General features: G+C 38.9%; 2 protein-coding genes across 3 annotated transcripts in view; one reads left to right on the plus strand and one right to left on the minus strand.

The window, feature by feature from the left end:
• The window catches only part of tmod1 (tropomodulin 1), a 19,170-nt gene extending 4,062 nt beyond the window's left edge, over positions 1-15,108 (plus strand). Inside the window, exons 2-12 of one of the 2 annotated variants that reach the window (XM_032530359.1) lie at positions 1,114-1,196; positions 1,498-1,634; positions 4,828-4,984; positions 5,757-5,873; positions 7,509-7,598; positions 9,325-9,455; positions 9,704-9,811; positions 10,150-10,293; positions 10,814-10,958; positions 11,755-11,854; positions 13,442-15,108. In XM_032530359.1, the coding sequence (XP_032386250.1) occupies positions 1,512-1,634; positions 4,828-4,984; positions 5,757-5,873; positions 7,509-7,598; positions 9,325-9,455; positions 9,704-9,811; positions 10,150-10,293; positions 10,814-10,958; positions 11,755-11,854; positions 13,442-13,460 (1,134 nt within the window). In that variant the 5' untranslated portion in view covers positions 1,114-1,196; positions 1,498-1,511 and the 3' untranslated portion in view covers positions 13,461-15,108. The remainder of the gene's footprint in view (positions 1-1,113; positions 1,197-1,497; positions 1,635-4,827; positions 4,985-5,756; positions 5,874-7,508; positions 7,599-9,324; positions 9,456-9,703; positions 9,812-10,149; positions 10,294-10,813; positions 10,959-11,754; positions 11,855-13,441) is intronic. The other variant, XM_032530369.1, reaches the window with a different exon arrangement.
• Positions 15,109-18,901: 3,793 nt separating this feature from the next.
• cplx2a (complexin 2a) overlaps positions 18,902-20,823 on the minus strand; it is a 17,525-nt gene continuing 15,603 nt past the window's right edge. The window contains exon 4 of the mRNA XM_032530645.1: positions 18,902-20,591. Within this exon, the coding sequence (XP_032386536.1) occupies positions 20,400-20,591 (192 nt within the window). The 3' untranslated portion in view covers positions 18,902-20,399. The remainder of the gene's footprint in view (positions 20,592-20,823) is intronic.

Raw genomic sequence — 20,823 nt, forward strand, 5'->3', positions numbered from 1 at the left:
TATATATATATATATAATCCAGTTGTTACCATAAATTACAACTTATAGAAACATATGGATCAAACCTCAAATTGTTACATCTTTGAGAAAGAATTATAGCTTGACGGTATGGGAATTACACTCACTGAAGATCAATACCACTCTTGTACCATTATGTTAAATATAAAAGCTACATCTAACACCCAGTTAACTTAGCTTAGCACAAAGACTAGAAACTGGTGGAAAGGGCTAGCCTGGCTCTGTTCAAAGTTATCCAGATCCACCAAGTAACATCTCTAAAGCTCACTGATTGACATGTTATATCATGTTGTGTAAAAATAACAATTGGTTGTTTTATGGGGGCTTAAGTGCTGGACTATTTCTTGGCTGGGAGTTTTCAGACAACCAGTGCAGATTCCAGGTAGTTACAGCCAAGAAATATTTTGGCACACAACTTTGGACGGAGCCAAGCAAACTGTTTCGCCTGTCTCCAGTCTTTATGCTGAGTTAAGCTAACTGCCTGTAGCTTTATTTTAGCCATACAGACACGAGAGTGGTATCAATTTCCTTATCTAACTCTCGACAAGAAAGGAAATAAATGCACCATTCTTTTCCCCAAAACTCAAACTATACCTTTTAAGACCAGCCACCCTGAAGAAATCCATTTAACAAATGTGTTAAAATTACACCAGTTGCCTCATCAGGAAACATGGAACTTGAGATGTATCCTGAAAGCTATATCTAAATGTTTCTATGTGCAATTAGAATAGTAGAAGAATGTGAGATGAAAAGTGAGTGCATCTGTAGTGAAAACAACATCAAATGGCCTGTGAAGTTCTTACACAAGGATTTCAGACATCGTTCAATAAGGAGCCAGTAAAAACTGCAACATAAAAATTATGACATGGCACAAAAAATGAAAAAGCAGTTTAAAACAAGATTGTTTTTTCCCCAGCCTTCTCTAGCTACCTTGTCAGTTACTTTAGGAGGAAATGAAGATGGGAAACAACAAGGAAAGCAAGAAGCGAAATATGATGCTAATCATCTTTCTCCATAGATGTCTTTGTGCATCTTTTGCTTTCTAATTTTGAGAGCCATCAATCTGTCTTCACTGTGTGCTTCTGCCTCCTCCAGGTCTCTCTCTTTCCCAGGAGCGCTGCTACAGGCACTTGGTTGCCTTTGCTGTTATTTTACCCCTGAGCTGGGGGGTCATTGAGGTGAGTTCAGGGGCACAGCTTTTTTTACTGGCAAACAGTTTAACCGTTTAATTGCTAATTGTTTCCCCTCAAGCAATTTTGAAGTACAATATTGATGTTGTAGGAAACTGTAAAAGCACACCGTCATTGCCAGAAATCACACGAATGTTAGTCAAAATATATAGCTTCTATCCAAATGTTTATTAGATAAAACGAAAAAGAAAACCCAACCAACAAATGTTTTTAATTTTGTCAGTTCTTTTTTTTGTGTGCAATAGTTTACATGCATGTCATGCTGAAAGGAAGTTATCCATGATTACAGGTGTGCTGTCCAACATGTCGGTGTTGAGGAAGGAGATGGAGAAGTACAGGGACATAGACGAGGACGAGCTGCTAAAGAAACTGTCAGAGGAAGAGCTGCAGCGATTAGAGGATGAATTAGAGGAGCTGGATCCTGATGTAAGTTTATAATATGAGCTCCATAAGGAGGATCTTCTGTCACTATGTTGATGTTAGTGGAGAGTTGTATGTGGTCACACAGGCTTAATAGAGGCCCCTGACGTAATACTGCAGCATACTGTGCATTGCTATACCTACTGTTCATGTCCTTGTGTTTTCATCTGAAATGCTGTTAGCTAATTTCTAATTATTAATCAAGATAAAAGCAAAACATTGGTTGTTCCAGGTTCTCGGATATAAGACTTTGCTATTTTTTCTGTAGCGTGCTTACATATAAGAATGCACTCAAGTGCAAATAGAGTATACTGTGAGTCTTTATTACATTATTATAAATGAAAATAGCTTTTGCACCTTTAGTCGGACAAAACAAACTTCTTCTTTCGTGCTATTTTCCAATGTTTTCTAGACAATTTATTGCAAAACATAAACAATTAATCCAAATTAATCCATGATAAAATTAACACTTTGGCAACTACATGACAGAGGAAGCATAAGAAAAAGGGTTGGTTAATAAGGCTAAAGTGAAACAGAGATCAGTTCTAAAAAATACTCAGTGACGCTAGCTTTGCTACTGCTTAGTGACTTTCTTCCCAATCACTTACAGTATTTCCCTATTAGCACCACATGCAGTCTATGGGAAGGTTGTTAGTCATTGTGCTACAGTACATCAGGTGTACTTGTTTAGTTTCTGGTGCTTTTTTATGAAGTGTTTTTCAGTGATGTATCATGGGTTGAGGAGGTAACAGCAGCTGTAATAGCTTTGTGATGAATGTCTTACGGCTCATAAAGAGGCTGGATTCCCCCTCAATGCCAAGGAATGACTGGGAGGGTATAATGTGCAGGACTCTGTGTACTTACTGTAGAGAGACTGATGCCAGGAGTGAGTAACCGGAGGGTCTCCATGACATAAACAGTGAGAGGCAGTGCGTACATGCTTACCTTGTTTGTGCCTGTTTATGAGGGCAACCCGTTTCACAACAGTCAAGTACCCGTTTGCTTTGAAACACACTGTAACCTTCCCCGAGGCTTCCCACAGTAGTTTCAGTAAGCCTTTAAAAAAACAACAACAAAAAAACACGTCTGGCACCTGTTTTGTAGAAAGATAAATTTATTGTCAATTGTTTAGATAACATTTTGTATTTTTTCATTCATACAATGACACACTACAACTTGAACTGGTTCATATTGTTTACTTTTACCAAGGTCACATCCAGGGGGCTGTAACTTGAACTCTGGGATTTGTGAAATCTGTGGAATAAAGCTCCAACATCCTTTTTAAAACCGGTTAAAACAAATCCCATGGACCTAGATTAGTGGTAACATTTCACATTTCAACTTTTTCACTCACTTAAAGTGCATAACTCAAAGCTGCATTATTCATATTTTAACTTAAAAATGTATCATCTTTTGGCTCATTGTTTGTTTTTTACAGGCCACAATTTTACTCTTTTGGTTCGCTCCCATCTTAAGGAAATTACTTTCACCAAAATAAAAGTCTAGTTAACCCACTGTACGCCTCCTGCCCAGCAACAAGAGGCTAACAAGAGTAGCTACTAGCTGGTGAACCTAGAGGAGCATTTAATGGCAATGAGCCAATTTACTTCATCTCAATTGTTGGTTGGTAGAGACCAAAAACAAAGCTAAAAATAGAGTGAATATAGGGCTTACATTTATCCGGTGGCCAAAAAACAGGAACCTAAAAAAGTGCTTATGTTGCTCTGTATCAGCTGGATGTGTAAATATTAAGCAACTGTTTGCTAGGTTTGCCATATCAACTTTTTAACATGATGATATGTTAATGTTCCTGCTCAAGAAAATGTCACTTTTTCCTCACAATATCTTAAAAGTAAGCCCCGGCATCTCAGCCTTCTGCTAATGGAAGCATGTTACATTCATGTGCTTATAAATGACTGCTGAGAGGAAGAGAGAGATACATAGCGACCAAATGAGGTAGGGGGTGGGATGACAGGAGGAAAAGGACAGAGGAGGAAGACAGAGAGTCTCATGCTGGTAAAAATAACATGCTGGGACTGGAAATGTGCCTGTTATCTACAGCTGATATAACATGTGACATTAAAAGCTGGGCAGTGACGGTATGATAAACCCAAGCATTATTATAAATACTACTGTAATGTAAGTCACGTGAACAGAAACTGGTAAAAGCTATTCTTTTTTATGAGTATATTTCAAACCAAATTATCATGTTAATGTGGTCTGACTGTGTAAATTGTTTGGTATGTTTTTGAAAACTGATTGCTGGACAAGGGGGGGTTAAGTACGAGATACAGAGTTAGACAGACAGAGTCATGAGGAGAGAGGGGCCTCTGAGTGCTGAGAGGACAGATAAGATATGAAGCTAGAAGTAGCACTTGTAAGAGCTTGGTTTTAAATGTTGCTTTAGGTTGAAAATGAGCTGGTGAGCAACAAAGCTCTGGGTAATATCTTGGTACTGTGTTGGGCTTGAGCAGAGATAAGGACTGATGTAGGAGTTATATTAACCAGAAATCTATCTACACTCAAAGAATCTTCAAAATTGTTCATATTTAATGCAAATATTACCACATCAGTGTTGTAATATTGTTAATGAACACCTGCAAAACATATGAAACGTGAGTGTGTATTCTCCCTCTGGGGGTTTGTGTGCTTTTTTTAAGCAGGTTTCTTTTAAACTTAGTATTTACGTTGGTGCCCTGCATTTATTGGACTTTTTTATGTATTTGTTGAGGTATTATCCTACTTATTACTATTTTTATTGATTACTGGCAAAATGTAAAGAACATATGTATGTGTATGTACAGCTACAGTGAGTTAAAGGCATCTTTATTTTTCAGAATAAAAGACTGAGGTTAAATGTTATCTCTGACTCTAAATCACCACAAAGCATGTATAAAGGATTTGTTCCTCACCCCTGACTGGAGTGCTACTCAACAGGATTGCACTTAATGGTACCACTGGTGTGTGAAAGATATGTAATTCAGATTAGTGTTTTATTCAGAAGTATTACTGTAGCAAGGAAGCAATCCTGGAGTCACTTGTTCTTCATTGTTTTGCACTCATGTTATGAGGTATTACATGACTTAACTACTATAATAGGAAAAAAGACATGAGACAATTTTAGACAGAAATGGTGGAAAAGAAATCCAATACCCAGTGCAAGCCCTTTTAAATTACCTACATTCTCATTCTTGTGTAGAATGCATTGTTGCCAGCTGGGATGCGGCAGAAGGACCAGACCAAGAAATCTCCAACAGGATTGTTTCAGAGAGACAACCTGCTGGCCCATCTGGAGAAACAGGCCAAAGAGCATCCTGACAAAGAAGACCCGGTGCCGTTCACAGGGGAGAAGAGAGGTATAATGACATATAATATAATACACCTACTTAAATGTGGATTTGTCTGGCTCATTGCAGTGGTTCATGAAATGAACAGATGTGACAAGAACACTGGATGTCAACAGTGTTTGATTTCCCTAAATATTACACACCTCAGCTGGGTTATCTAGCCAGCTGATGGGGTCTGGGCCTTTGCTAAGGATGCCCCCTGGGCGATTCCCTAGGAGGTGTTTCAGACACATCCAGCTGGGAGAAGGCCTCGGCGAAGAGCCAGAACTAAATGGAGAGATTATATCTCCACACTGGCCTGGGAAGGCCTCGCCCCCGGCACTCAATGTTGGAATATATTCCAATGAACACTCAACACAAATTAATCACAACCTAAACTAAGCCACAAACCTTAATAGTTGTCTCATGAAAACCCTAAATTCAGAAGTCTGGAATGGACATCTCTGGTATCCATGAGTTGGAAGTTTTTTTTTTTTTAATTGTTTTTGACAAGACCACCACCCTTTTCACCCTCACCAGCAAGCCAGGCTGCCAATAACCATCACCAAAAATGTCTGGTTGAAACTCAAGGATCTGACCACACTCACATAGCAGACGTGTCACTTTATGTAATTCCCAGCAAAGTTCCATCCTTCACTTCAGCCTGAGCAGAGGTCTGGTTTGCCAGTATTACTGAAACCTTTAGTTCCTAAATTCCTTGGGAACACAAATTGTTTCCAGCAAAAATGTATCAAGTCGTGTGTGTTTGTTTTTGTATTAAATCTGTCCTCTCATGTTGCAGGGAAAGCCTGGGTCCCTAAAAAGATTGTGGACCCCATCATGGAGAATGTGACTCTGGAGCCAGAGCTAGAAGAAGCCCTGGCTAGTGCTTCTGATGCTGAACTCTGTGATATTGCAGGTAACATGATCATACCAACTCACATCACCTCACAGTCACATGTACTATAGTCTATATCCTTGACGTTCCACTCCCGGGAATGCTCCGGTGCCGCAGGAAAGTCCACCGGATGCATTTCTTTTCCCGTTTCCTTTCTTTGTGTTGGAATTTTTAAATTTGGTGGGTCAAGGAGGACTATTGTTGAATGCTCCCCAGATCTCTGGTAAATTGAGGTAAATTGAGACATTTAGCTAGACTATCTCAAATTGAGAGAATGTAATCAGATTTTCATCCTGACTTTCACATTATTGTTTTGTTTCATCTGACGTCTATAATATACTATATATAAAAAAGATCAACTTTAATAACTAACAAAACACAACAAAAAATAAGCACACTCACACACCCACGCACTCACTTACATAAAAGCCTCTGAATGAATGATATTCATAGACTGGATCTGATCTGTTGAATGCGTTGAAGCGCAGGTGTCTGACTATTCTTCATCTTCTCTCACTAATCAGTGGCCTCAACTTACCCTCATTCATTTACTTTTCCTTAATCCAAATCTTCTCCGTTTCCTCCAGCGCTCCTTCCATCCTCCCTCCACCCTTCCCCCTCATCCCTCCATCTCCTCCACCTCCTCATCCCTGCTGGATTTCTCTGTTCGCTAGCTGAACACCATCCAGGGTATCTGTAGACTGCACACGTTGTTTGCATGGAACGAGTTTGGTACTCTTGTCATGTGCGTGTTGTCAGCTTGTGTTAGGCCAGTGGTTCTTAACCTTGTTGGAGGTACTGACCCCCACCAGTTTCATATGCGCGTTCACCGAACCCTTCTGATGATGGCCAAGCGGGGCGTGTCATCACGAATCATATGAGTCGGGTGTGTGTCTTGACCTCCGCCGAACCCCTGAGACTGACTCACCGAACCCCTAGGGTTTGATTGAACCCAGGTTAAGAACCACTGTGTTAGGCAGACATTCAGTCAATCAATAAATTGAGAGTTTAACCCACTACCAGAGTCTCTACATTTATTACAAAACAATGCTGCTGCAGAAATAGTTTAGGAGCACAACAAGTCCCTGGAGTTGCTGTAACATCCCCCACTTTTACAAGGAGCAGCTTGGTAGCTTGTGTTCCCTAACTGTTTACGTCTTTACAAACTGTTCCGTTCCGCTGCTCTCTGACCAAAAGACAAGGTGATAATTCTCTCCAAATCGTTTCTTCTATATAGTGTCATCAGGTCTTTAGAGAAGCTGCTCGGTCAAAAAAACATATTTCAGATTCACTTCTGCCATCGCACAAGTAGTCCTCAAGTTCCTCGAGCATGCAGATAGGGGAGCAGCACATGTATGTGTAGTCAGCCAACAGAGCCTGAAACTACGGTGCTTGAAACCTTACAGCATACAACTGCTTGATTGTTGAAACTGATAGTGTCAGGTTTGACTTGCTTTGGATGCTGCAACTGCTGTCTGTATGATTAGCATGGTGGTCCACTGTATGGCTGAAACTAAACAATCATTACATCTATAGACTTATTTTTTTAGCTTTCCTCTTTTTTTCTCTCTCACTCTCTTTCTGTTTCTTCCTTTGTCCCTCTGTTCATTCCCTTCGTTCCTTTCATCCTCATCCAGTCTTCTTACTGTGTTCCAGCCATCCTGGGTATGCACACCCTGATGAGTAACCAGCAGTACTATGAGGCCCTGGCCAGCAGTACCATAGTCAACAAGCAAGGCCTCAACAGTACGTAAAACACACACACTGCCACACATGTTGTCACAAGCTTATGTAACTATGAGTCTTTTATTTTTGTTGAAATCTGCCAGTGTCATGGTTCAATCACAGATACATCTGGTGTATGGATTTTCAAGAAACAAGTAAAAGTATCCTAAAGTAATCTCAACTAATCATAATTTGAATATTGAAAAAAACAATCACCTCATTGAACAATAATGTTAAAGTGTATTTTGATTTGGAGTGTAATAATCTCATTTTGGCAGAATATTGGTTCATTTTACCAAAAATGATCGACTCAGTCTTGTTTTGCACTCCATGCATGCACAAATATAATTAAATATATACGTTGATGGTTATCTTGTTTATCTTGCATGGTGGCTCATCCTATAGATTGTCTTCCAGCTCTAAACAGACACAGAGGCTAAGCGTCTTACTTCCAAATATGACCAGCTCTCATAAAAAGAACTAGCTATGAACTTGTGATTTGCCTGCTAAAACCGCCAGTTGCTTAGTTTTTAGTGCTGACAGGACAAAATACATTAAAAAGTGTTTGAACAATGCATCTGTGGCCACATTGGCTTTTTTGTTATTTTTTTTTAGCATTTTTTCACATGAAAACAATCAAGATCTGTATTTTAAAAGAAAACGGTGACATCTTCTGCTTTTGCCAAATCTAATGCTGTACATTTGAAGGGAAATAATATGGTGCAAATTGGATAATGGGATTTAGTGGCCCATTATTGTTGTTATTCTTACTGTAGGCTTACAGAAAATATATATACTGACCAAAACATTGGTTAGAGCTGATTACTAAAACTATTTACTGAAATATGAAATGAAACACACATTTATTGCCCCAGTAAGCCTAAACAATACATCTACTACAGGTCACTACCAAGCATTTTCCAAAGTAAACTGTTCTGTTTTATATTCATTTCACTGCTGCACAAAAAAATGTTAAGGGACTGGAAACCTTTTTTGCATTACATAAGCCTTCACATCTGCTGCTGTGGTAAAAGTTATTATGTATTTGTGTTGCAAAATAGCTACATGTGCAGATTAATTGACAACTCTGTGCTGCATTCTCTGCAAAAATTTGTGATGAATTACCTATATTGAGAACATTTCTTTCAAATTCTTTAAAAAATAATGTTCATAGCATATGCATATTGTTGGAAAATGATTGACTGGAAAGCAAGATAAACAAAAAAAACTACATTCTGTGGTATCCTTTATATACATGTCTTGTACAATCTAATGCAAAAACATGGTGTGGTTTGTTATGATTTGTTCTTTTTGTGCTGTTGAAACATCACAACCTGATCTTAAAAAAAGTCAAATGTTTGTTGTAAAATTTTTATTTTCTTCAGTTGAATGATGATGGGCTTCTCTGTAGATTGAGAAAATTCACCTCTGAACCAGCAGAGACCCCCATAATCCACAGTAATATTGAACATGATCTCTGACTGGGGGAACAGGCAGCACTTTCATTCACAGTATAGAAGGCTATGTTAATGTATGTTATGGTAATGGCGTCTCAGGCAGTCAGCTGTCTAGATAAAACAGCTTACAGCATTCAGTGAAGTCTGGCAGTCTTTAACTCTTAATATAGACATTGAAGTTGGGAAAAGGCCTACAAACATGTCTAAATATGTGTTTTTTCAACAGTAAGACTAGATAAATCAACAGTATCCTGCTGTACATGAGAGTGTGTACTGGCAATGTGTTGTAGGTGTGATCCAGTGTACCCAGTACAAACCAGTCCCTGACGAAGAGCCCAACTCCACTGATGTAGAAGAGACCCTGTTGAGAATGAAGAGTAATGACCCTGACTTGGTGGAGGTTAACCTCAACAACATTAAGGTGTGTGTGTGTGAGAGAGATATTAATTCACAGGGCATACAATTGATTTCTTTGGATCACAGCATGTCTGTTATTTAGTGAAACCCATTTTAGGCATTTAATGAACAAAATGATGTAATGTTTTTGCATTTTAAACTCCTTTGGATTGTGTGTGTAGGACATTCATTTAATGCCACAAACTCCTTAGAGAATAAATAATAAAGAAAACCTACAGCATTTACTGAGCTGTAATGTTCTTCTCTCCCCAGAACATCCCCATCAGGACTCTGAAAGCGTACGCTGAGGCTCTGATGAAGAACACCGTGGTGGAGAGGTTTAGTATTGTAGGAACCAGGAGCAACGACCCCGTAGCATTTGTAAGTCACAGCTGTAACGTTTGACACAAAATGCTGCACAGAATCCATTTTACCTGGTTTATTGCTCCATGTCTTTTAAATCCAGACCACCCATTGTTAAAGTATCATTCTAATATTAACACTTTTCTGTCTTCAACAGTAGACTACATATTCCAATGCAAATCATGTTTATGGCTAAATAAAATAGTATTTATGTACTTTATTCATATACAAAAAGCAGTCTTACAAAGATACTTCATGTTTACCTTATTTTGGCAACCAGTCCAGAATAAAGAGCAAGAAAAGTTAGCAAAGAATTGAGTGAAGTAAGATACAGTATGTGTTGTGTGTTGTCTCAGGCCCTGGCAGAGATGTTAAAGGTGAACACGACGCTGAAGAGCCTGAACGTTGAGTCCAACTTCATTACGGGGACTGGAGTCCTGTCCCTCATAGAGTCACTGCAGAATAACACCACTCTACACGAGCTCAAGATAGACAATCAGGTACCAACACACACACACTCGCACAACCCACTGCATAGAAGACATGAAGACTCACACACACTTACCATTTATATGTGAGTGTGTGTGTGTAGCTTTTTGTGTCAGGTTGTGTACACAGGCCATCTTTACCACTTCAGTCCAATGCTCCCTGATTGCATTATGTGTCATACTGCTGAGTTGTATATCTATGACTCACGCTCACTCATTAGTTCAACTTGTTGAATGGTCCTGGCTTCCTTTGCCATTTGGCTCCATTTGGCTGATTGATTGTTATAAATCTCAAATTGAAAAAGCGTGGTACCACCTGCCACTTTATCCTGTGTTGCTATGTTTTTCCGTAGTGGCACGGTTTGTGGAGAGGATGTCAGTCATTTTTTGTAGTCTTCTTCTTGTCTCTTTCTTTTATTTTTCAATTCATGTCGCTACCAAAAATTACCTTATTTTGCCTGCTTTTAATTCTTTACTCTCTTTTTGTATCTGCTCCTCCCTCCCTTCCCCACTCTCTCTTTCCAAACTCCAGAGCCAGCCGTTAGGCAACAAGGTGGAGATGGAGATAGCCAGCATGCTAGAGAAAAACACCACACTGTTGAAGTTTGGATATCATTTCACCCAGCAGGGCCCGCGCCTCCGAGGCTCCAATGCCATGATGAACAACAACGACCTGGGTGGGTTACAGACACAAACACAAACTCTTTTTGCGCCTGCTTTGAGAAACTGAATTGGGAATCTGAAAAAAAGTTCATGAGGTGGACTTAAATGGATTAACATTTCTAGTAAATATTGTATTAAAATCACCACACAGTGCTTTTAAGTGAGTTATGTTACTCATACACAGTATTTCAGTAGTATTGGGTTTGGCAGTGTTGTTTGTGACATGCGTCAGTGCTGACACTTTATCTTCAATAAATCTCCTTGGGGTCTACTTCAATCAGACTGTTAAGGAAGAATCAGTGTGATATCATCGGCCAGTAACTCTGTAATACGGCCAGAAAGCCCCAACCAATCAAAACCGTTGCTTCCTAAGTTATGATATCAGCACTAAGAAAAGATTTATGAGCATGCACATGAGAGAGAGAAACAAAATGAAACTGGTGGAAGAAATGGTTCTTGCTATGCACATGCACAAATTACTACAGTAATTACTTAACTTTGCTGTCTTTGTACCAAAGAGTTGAGTCAACTCCTCTCTGAGTACTTGTTAGTACTTGTTAAGTTTGTGTGTGGGTGCAGTTTTAGGTTTGGAGAGTGAGGATAAATGTGAAGCGATCGTCTGCACCTCCACCTAAGGTCAGAACAGGATTGAGTTGAAGTTCAGAATTATGGTTACATTTGCATTTGTTTATAGGCTGTTTTGGTTTAGAGAGTTTTACGGTCTGCTCGTATTGTACCACAAACGATGTGAAGTTACAGTATGTGTCATAATCTTGTCATAACTTTTTCCTTCCCCTCGTCATCTTTAAGCTCGGGTCGTCAGGTCAGAGTCGGACGGCTCCTTCACCCTCACTTTGTCTGTCCCTGAGCTGGAGAGAGCCTTTGGGAAAAAGTTCAAGTCCAAGACTAAGTAAAAGAGAAAGAAACACAAACACTGCACCGCTCAGCCTTGCCTTTCTTCTTTTCCAGGCCACTGGAAACCTCTGCCACCACCTGTCCATACTCCTCTGTGACTTCTCCACAGCACCTATTATCGCCTTCCCTCTTTTCATCCTCTAGTCAAATTTTCGTTTGCAGAGACTACTGACAGTGTCTCCTTATGTACATAGCTGTAGCTATATTTTTTGTTGCCACAATTTCTTTCAAAAGAAGTGTAAGAAACAGGGAAATAGAACTTGGGTCTATACATTCTGAATTACTTTTTGAACAGAAGTAAAAGAATGAAAAGTAAACTTGACTATGAAATATTATTTTTGCAAGGCTAAAATATCCCGTACTTTTGAATACAGAAAAATGAACCGCAGATACGATTAATTTCCAAAAACGGACATGTTATGTCATATGTCCAAGCAAGAGCCAAGACACTGAGCAAGACACTAATCCCCTAACTAACTGGACAAAATCATCCACTATATGCCTTTTCTGTCTTTGAAATATGATTGCAAAGGATGAAATTGTTCCCTTTTTTGCTTGCCATCTTCTTTTGGCTACACTGTAAAGCTGCAGAAATCTTCATGGTCTTCACTTGTATTTTCTACTTCATATTCCCAGTATATTTACCCATATGATCATTCTCTTCTCCTGACCTGCTGTTCTGCTGTTCTTGTATTGTCTGGAGGCATTTGGCCTACTCTGCTCACCCTCTGTCCTCTCTTCTACTCTTTTTAACTTTTCTTATCCAAAGCTGGATTGTTAACCTGGCAAAGTGGGTAACTGCCCCGGGTCCCCAAACCCTTAGTGGTCCCAAAGTCTTCAGATTCACTGTTTGTAATTATTTAATACTTTCTGCACCACAAAATTACAGTATAAACTGACAAGAGCGCCTATGTTACATACAAAACTCTGTTTATAGGTCTTGGGGTGTACTACTACATATCTAAAAAAACCAATAATGCCTTTGGTTGTAGTTTATCAGATTTATTGAAAGTCTCTTAGCTGTGTAAAATCTGATATATTTGAATTTTGAGTTCAACAATGTTCTAGGAGTTCAGTGCTCACTTTTGTTCCAGTGCCAAGGGGGTCAGACTGCGGGGAAAAGGGGACTGAGTACCCGGGGCCCTCATGTGGGGAGGGCCCAAAAATAGGCTAGAATGAATAGCTGTGGATGCGGGGAGGGGCCCATAGAAAATGCCTTTCTACAGGGACCAGAATTATGTGCTACGCCCCTGCCAAGGGATAGAGTGGGGGAATCCAGCTCTGCTCTTATCTTTGTCGGGTGTTTTTTTCCCCTTTAAGAGCTCCTGCTAAAGCCATTTGCAGCTACTTGAAGGCAAAGTGCTGCAATTTAAATCTTTCTGTCCTGTTCTCTTACAACTTTGCTCCGCTTCAGCTTAAGTTGATAATGATAATGATGAACCGTCTTGCATTCTGTGCTTAAAATGTTTCTTTTTCTCCTTGTTTCCCTTCCTTCCTCCTTCCTCCTCATCCTTTTGCCTTTCTTTTTTCCTCATCTATAATTCTTTCTCTTCTACCTGTGTCATCTCCTCACCATCTACAGTAAGAAAGAGAAGGCTTGAGGGAGGACCCATCTTCCCTAAGTGTCGGACGAATGTGTAGAAACCAGGACTACCCTCAACCCTCCCTTCGCCTTCGGCCCCTACCATCTTTCCAAACCCCGTCCTGTCACCCTCTCCAGCCTCACACCCTCCAAAGGTCTACCCAGAAGACCACACCCACTAAACAGGTTCAACTGTCTCTGAACTCTTTCCTACTTTCCAAACTCTTTTTTAGTAGCTATTAAAGGATCCAATGGGAATAGTCAGCGGTGTCCTTCCGAGCTTTCAGGGCATGCAAAAGTGGAGATTGTGTGCTCATTTTGTGCTCTGAAGTTTGAATTTTGACTTGGGTTCCAGACGTAGACATTTGCTCTAACTCTTTATACAAACTAACAAGGTGAGGCTTTGTCATCCTAATTTCATTAATATCTCCTCAAGTGTCTAGATTTCTTAATAAAGGTGTTTGGAAGTCTGGTTTTGACTGAGGGCTTTTTGAAAGGTGACAGAAATCCCTGTTTCTATTGATGAGTTGAATGAGTTCTAATTATTAATATATGCTGTAAATGAGTTGTGTGTGTTGTCATTACTGTTGAACCAAAAAGCTTCTGATGTTGCTTCAAGATCAACACACAAGGTATTCTCCACCAATTATACACCAAAGCCAATGTCCCATTTGAATTTGATAGACCTTATTAAACATTTTGAGAATTACTGTGATCCTGGATTTTGACCGTAAATCTGATGTTAACAACCTTTTTCTTATTCAGTCTAAACAGTATTTTAGTTGCTCACAGTCCTTAAGATAGTAAGGTATACAGATTCTTCAGTATTGAACAGAGGAATTTATAAACCTGGCTACTGTGAGATGTGTCGCTATATACAGAATATATTTATTTGTGACAGGCCTGGGAAAGAGTCAGGGGCCATTCAAATACTTAATATCTTAGATTGATTGTGTTGGATGGAGTAATTACCTGTGTAAAAACGTTTTTTGTGAATCAAAATTTACACTCTAATTACACTTGTTGTAGTATCCAGAATTCAGACTAGCTGGAAATAGCAACTGCCGATTTAAGTTGTATAGCCTGACATTAGATATTCTAGAAACCCACTGTAAAATAGTCTATGAACACTGTGTAATATAGAATTTGTTGTCTACCATCCTTTATGTAAGTCAGGCTATAATAACCCAAAATAACTGTGGGTACTTGAATGGACTTCTGTTACACTTTCAACCGGGTCTGGTTTGGTGAGTGTTTGTGTTTGATTGTTATTTTTATTTACTGGAGCTAAAATGTGTGATTTAATGCAAAATGGTTGCTACTGTTGACTGTTTGTTACAAGTTTCACAATAATGCCTCTATCCATGTTTGGATTATTTCAGTTAGGATGGTAGAGAGATTTAAAAAAACAAAGGAAACCTCTAATGTCTTCACAGCTGTCAGATTACAAAATTCAAAAATCCATTGTATTTAAATAAAACAAATGTTAATAGACTATTTGCAGTTTCAAAATGCTTCTTAGCTGTGACAGGTCTCAAATCAGCATTGCAACATCTGAAATATGGTATTTCACTCTGATACTGGATGCACCCTAAAGAGTTCACAATGGAAATGTTCTTCTCATCAGGGCCAAAACATGTCTGTGAATACATGATTATGTCCTTGTTGCGCACTCCATCTACATGCTGGCAATGATGAACTCTGCTTTGTATTTTGCAGCACTTAATTAAAATAAACAGCACAATGAGAAAAAGGAGGGTTAGCTGCTATGTAACCAGGAACTAGAGCTAAAATGCAGTGGTGGAGTCTATGTGATACACAGGTATACACAGTATACCCACTAAGAAAGCTCCAGGATTTCCATATATCCACTTAAAAAAAAATTATATATATATATAGAATTGTCATCTGTGTTCATCTTCTTCACATAGACTACCTAAAGGTATTTCAACTGTAAATTGGTGCACAAAAGTGAATCACAATACAGGAAATGAAGTTGTTGATGCTCAAAAACGTCCGTGAGGAAGGACACCCCCCCCCCCACCCCCCTGTGATATGTCCCCAACTCCCCCAAAGGCAGATTCTGGCCAATGTACATGACAGTGTACCCACTACAATACATTAGACTACACCACTGCTAACATGTCTGAAAATAAAACGGCTCCAGTAGAAATCACCAGAAAATGGTCTGCACTCTTGTTACGTTTTATTGACTCAAGATGAAATGAGTCTGTATATTTCTGCTTAAGGAAATTGGGTAAACCACAAGCTGCAGACTCAAAGGTTAATCAGACCCTACTGTACAATCCATGGTTCCTTGATGTCAACATGTTTAATTAGATAACCCATTTCATGTCATTTAATATCACTCCTTTGTTACTTTCTTGCCAGTGATTTGGGTGTTGTTCAACAAAAGGTAATTATGTAAACACGTCCAAAAACAGTAAGTAACTGAATGCTAAAGGCAAAAGAGGACCTGGAGTCCCAGAGACTGTCAGTCGTGCATCTAGTTCTTTTCTTCTGTCTAGTGTTTTCTGATATGTTAGTGCTTGACTTGTTTTGTTAGTTCAATTTGTTTTGGTTGAATTTTTGTTTAATAAATAAATAAAGCTCAACAATATTTCTTTGTTCTAAAAACTTTCAGTGCATTTGGTTGGACATGTACAGTTCAGTGTTTTCCCATATAAAGACAACAGTGACACTCTGTGGCAAAATGGAAGAAATACACCAAGTCAGTTGGACTGTCTCTTTCTATATTGCCCTCTTCAGATCAAGAGTAGTGTTGCACTTCTGTTAAATTTAAAACGCATTTACTTTTAATGACTTCTGGTTCTCTTCACAGAGTTCAGTTTACTTTTCAGTATGCAGACATACTTTTTGCATCAAATCATTCACTGTGTGGAAATATGCCGAGTACAAAACGCTTGTCTTAACAGTCAGTCTGAAGTGACAAGAAAGAGGTTGGTTCCTTTAAATAATCCGCTGGAATAATTTTCTTTTCCAAGGATGGCAAAGTCATAACCCACCCTACACTGCTTCTGATTGGCTAGTACTAGTTGCCTTCATTGGTTAGGTGTAGGCGAGATTGGTTAGGGGAAGAATACCAGGATAAACCAATCATAGGCAAAGGGCCAGTTATGCCTGCATCATCCTAGGAAAGTGTGTGTGTGTGTGTGTGTGTGTGTGTGTGTGTGTGTGTGTGTGTGTGTGTGGTGTGTGTGTGTGTGTGTGTGTGTGTGTGTGTGTATATGTATATGTATATGTATATATATATATATTTATGTATGTATGTATGTATGTATGTATGTATGTATGTTATGTATGTATGTATATATGTATATATGTATATGATTATATATGTATATATTATATGTAATATTATGTATGTATATTATAGTATATTGTATGTATGTATGTATAGATATGTATGTATTATGTATGTTATATATGTATGTAGTTGTATTATGTGATATGTATGTAATATATGTGTTATGATGTATATATATATATTATATATATATATATATATTATATAATATATATAATAATAATATATATATATATATATATATTATATACAGTGGTGTAAAAAGTGTTTGCCCCCTTCCTCTATTTCCTGTTCCTTTGCATGTTGTCACACTTAAGTGTTTCGGAACATCAAACCAATTAAACATAGTCAAGGACAACACAAGTAACACAAAATGCATTGTAAATTAAGGTGTTTATTATTAAAGGTGAAAAATCCAACCATCATGGCCCTGTGTGAAAAAGTGATTGCCCCCCTGTTGTTAAAACATACTATAACGTGGTTGTCCACACCTGAGTTCAATTTCTCTAGCCACACCCGGCCTGATTTTGCCACACCTGTTCACAATCAAGCATCACTTAAATAGGAGCTGCTTGACACAGTAAGGTCCACCGAGATCCTTAAAAGCTACACATTATGCCGAACCCAAAAAATTCAGGAACAATTGAGAAAGAAGTATTGAGATCTATTAGTCTGGAAAGTGTATAAAGCCATTTCCAAAGCTTGGGAATCCAGCGAACCACAGTGAGAGCCATTATCCACAATGCGAAGACATGGAACAGTGGTGAACCTTCCCAGAGTGGCCGGCCGCCCAAAACTACCCCAAGAGCAGCGACGACTCATCCAAGAGGTCACAAAAGACCCACAAACAACGTCCAAAGAACTGCAGGCCTCACTTCCTCACTTAAGTCAGCGTTCATGCCTCCACCATCAGGAAAAGACTGGGCAAAAATGGCCTGCATGGAGAGTTCCAAGGAGAAAACCACTGTTGACAAAAAGACATCAAAGCTCGTCTCAATTTCTCCACAACCATCTTGATGATCCCCAAGACTTTTGGGACACATTCTGTGGACCATGAGACAAAAGTGGAACTCTTTGGAAGGTTGTGTGTCCAAGTATCTGGCGGAGAAGGAACACTGCTTTCATAAAAAGAACATTATACCACCAGTAAATATGGTGGTGGTAGTGTGATGGTCTGGGGCTGTTTTGCTGCTTCAGGCCCTGGAAGACTTGCTGTGTAAAAGGAACTATGATTTCTGCTGTCTACCAAGAAATCTTGAAGAGAATGTCCGACCATCTGTTTTGTACTCAAGCTGAAACGAACTTGGGTTCTGCAGCAGGACAATGTCCTAAACACACCAGCAAGTCCACCACCGACTGGCTGAAGAAAACAAAATGAAGACTTTGGAGTGGCCTAGCCAAAGTCCGGACCTGAATCCTATTGAGAGGTTGTGGTATGACCTCAAAAAGGCCGTTCATGCTCAAACCCTCTAATGTAACTGAATTGGACAATTCTGCAAAGATTTGGGCCAAATTCTCCTCCAAACGCTGTAAAAGCCTCATTGCACGTTATCGCAAACGCTTGGTTGCAGTTGTTGCTGCTAAGGGTGGCCCAACCCAGTTATTAGGTTAGGGGGCAATCACTTTTTCACACAGGGCCTGATGGTTTGGATTTTTTTTCACCTTTAATAATAAACACCTTCATACACAAATTGCATTTGTGTTTACTTGTGTGTCCTTGACTATTGTTTAAATTGGTTGGATGTTCCGACACTTAGTGTGACAACATGCAAGGAACAGGATGAGAAGGGGCAAACACTTTTTCACCCCACTGTGTGATATTATTAAAATGCTGTATTTTAACACATTTTTAAATGCAGTTGAAAGACAAAAACTAAGATATTGAGCAATAAACTTACTGCCTTAACTATTTTGTATGGTATTCTATGACTTGATGCACTCTGTTCAGAAAGAAGATTGTCAGCAGAAAATCTTTATAACTTACAGGTACTTATAATTGTTCTCTGTTGGGAAATTATATTTTATTGAATATAGAATAGAGAATAGATTGTACAATTGTTCCTGCTATTTTGTCCATACCTGTTTCACGTTATGAAGCCAACCACACATCACAAAGAAGAGAAGATGACACATTTTTAATGTCTGTGAACAAGGTTTTACGTTTTTATTTAATCTCAGGCAGAAACATACATGATAATCCTTTATTGCTCAATGGCATTCCACTGTGGCTCATCCTCACATCTAAACCAACAATGAGTAGAACTGAATCAAGCATCACTTCACCTCTGGTTTTTGCTGTGCAACTAAATCAATACCCATCAGTTGTGTGTGTGTGTGTATGTGTGCGTTGAAGGGTGGTCACTTTCTCGCAAATCTTCAAATGATGCAACATTCAGACTTGTAGTCCACTTTAAAGTTTACACTGCTTATTATAAATACACATTTCTTCTTTTTTAATACATATTCATTCAAAATTTCCTCCCTAGTAGTATATCCTGATAGTAATAGTATATATTCTGTAACTTCTGGTTTTATGGCTGAAAGCTTAAGGTTTTGGCTGTTGTATGAACGTTTACACGGTCATTCCTCATCAAAACAATGAGACAACAAAAAAGAAAACCCTGCAAACCTGTAAATGAAATTTCCTGAATGCATATATCATTTTTTTTATTACTGATATTAATAACGGTTATATCGACATGGTAGTGAAAACACACTCAAACTTAGGAGTTATTGCCTTAATATTTTTTGCATGATACAGAAGAGGATAACAGGGGCAGGTTGTACATATTCACACAACAAACATGTCTAGACAAATGGCATGCAAGACGTAAGAAGGAGACGCACTGAACAAGGGGTTTAGAAACATTTTAAACACCACTACATGAATGTTATTACACGTATGTGTAGGGGAGACAGACAATAGGTCTGACAGAGAATGTGTAACGCTGTGTGCAAAAGATTTTACGTAAGTTTCAGACATGGTCAAACACAAAACAGTAGCTTAAGGAGCACACAACAGTAGTCTTTAAATTTCCTTTTTAAAATATGGCTTATCAAGTTATCACGAATTTTTTTTTATTTTAGAGACAGACACACAATTAGTATACTACTTTCATATAATATTTTATGATTGTTTGCCCACATTGAGGCTCGTAATGTATTAATTTATTTATGTACAAATTGAGTGAACAGCTTGGTGGACAGGTATATTATTTTTCAGTGCTGCGAAAGCTCTGCAGAGGAGATAAAATGGAGTTTAAAACGTCTTAGACTAGAAGGATAAACCATCTAACATTGTGTTTTTTGAGCCCCTCTGCTTGCTGTTAGCTCCATTAGTGTAACATAGCTAACGTTAACGTCAGTCAAGCTAACGTTCACCTGTTCGTTGGGTCAGCCTAGCTTAGTCTAATGGCTGCAATCCACACTGCTGGTTCACGTCTGATTCATTTCCCCACCATAAAACTTAGTTTTGTCCAAACAACAAAACACCATACCAGATGAATCTTCATTTATGTATTTGCAATGTCCACGTGTCATGTGGATGGAAAAAAACCTGATTTAAGCCAACCTTGTGAATGTAGTCTATGAACTAAGCTAGATAACGTTAGCATTAGCTAGCAAGCTAGCCTACTTCTTCAGCATATCTTGCAGTGGGCCTGGCAGGTATTTCATGACTGTGTCCATGATGCTTTCCTCTTCCTCTTCGTCACCGCAGCCGGCCGGCACCAACTTTTTGGGTCGAGTCAAGCTGCCCTCTGCGGCCTCCTCCACAGCAGCTGCAGCCTCAGCTTCGGCCTCCTCGCGCTTTTTCAAGCCATACTGTTGGTCGTTGAACACAGAAATTAAATATGTGAAAGTTAGAAGTGTGAAGGGTGTAAAGGAAATGCAAGCAGGCCTAAAGGAAAATCACAATAATTACAGTATTTTACATTGCAGTAGCCTACCACAAATGTTAAGCTTAGTGTTTTCTTTGAGGCTGTTAGATATCTTTAATTTTGGAAACTGTGTGTGTGTGTGTGTGTGTGTGTGTGTGTGTGTGTGTGTGTGTGTG

Source organism: Etheostoma spectabile, chromosome 2, assembly GCF_008692095.1.
Source record: "Etheostoma spectabile isolate EspeVRDwgs_2016 chromosome 2, UIUC_Espe_1.0, whole genome shotgun sequence".
Taxonomy (NCBI): Eukaryota; Metazoa; Chordata; class Actinopteri; order Perciformes; family Percidae; genus Etheostoma; species Etheostoma spectabile.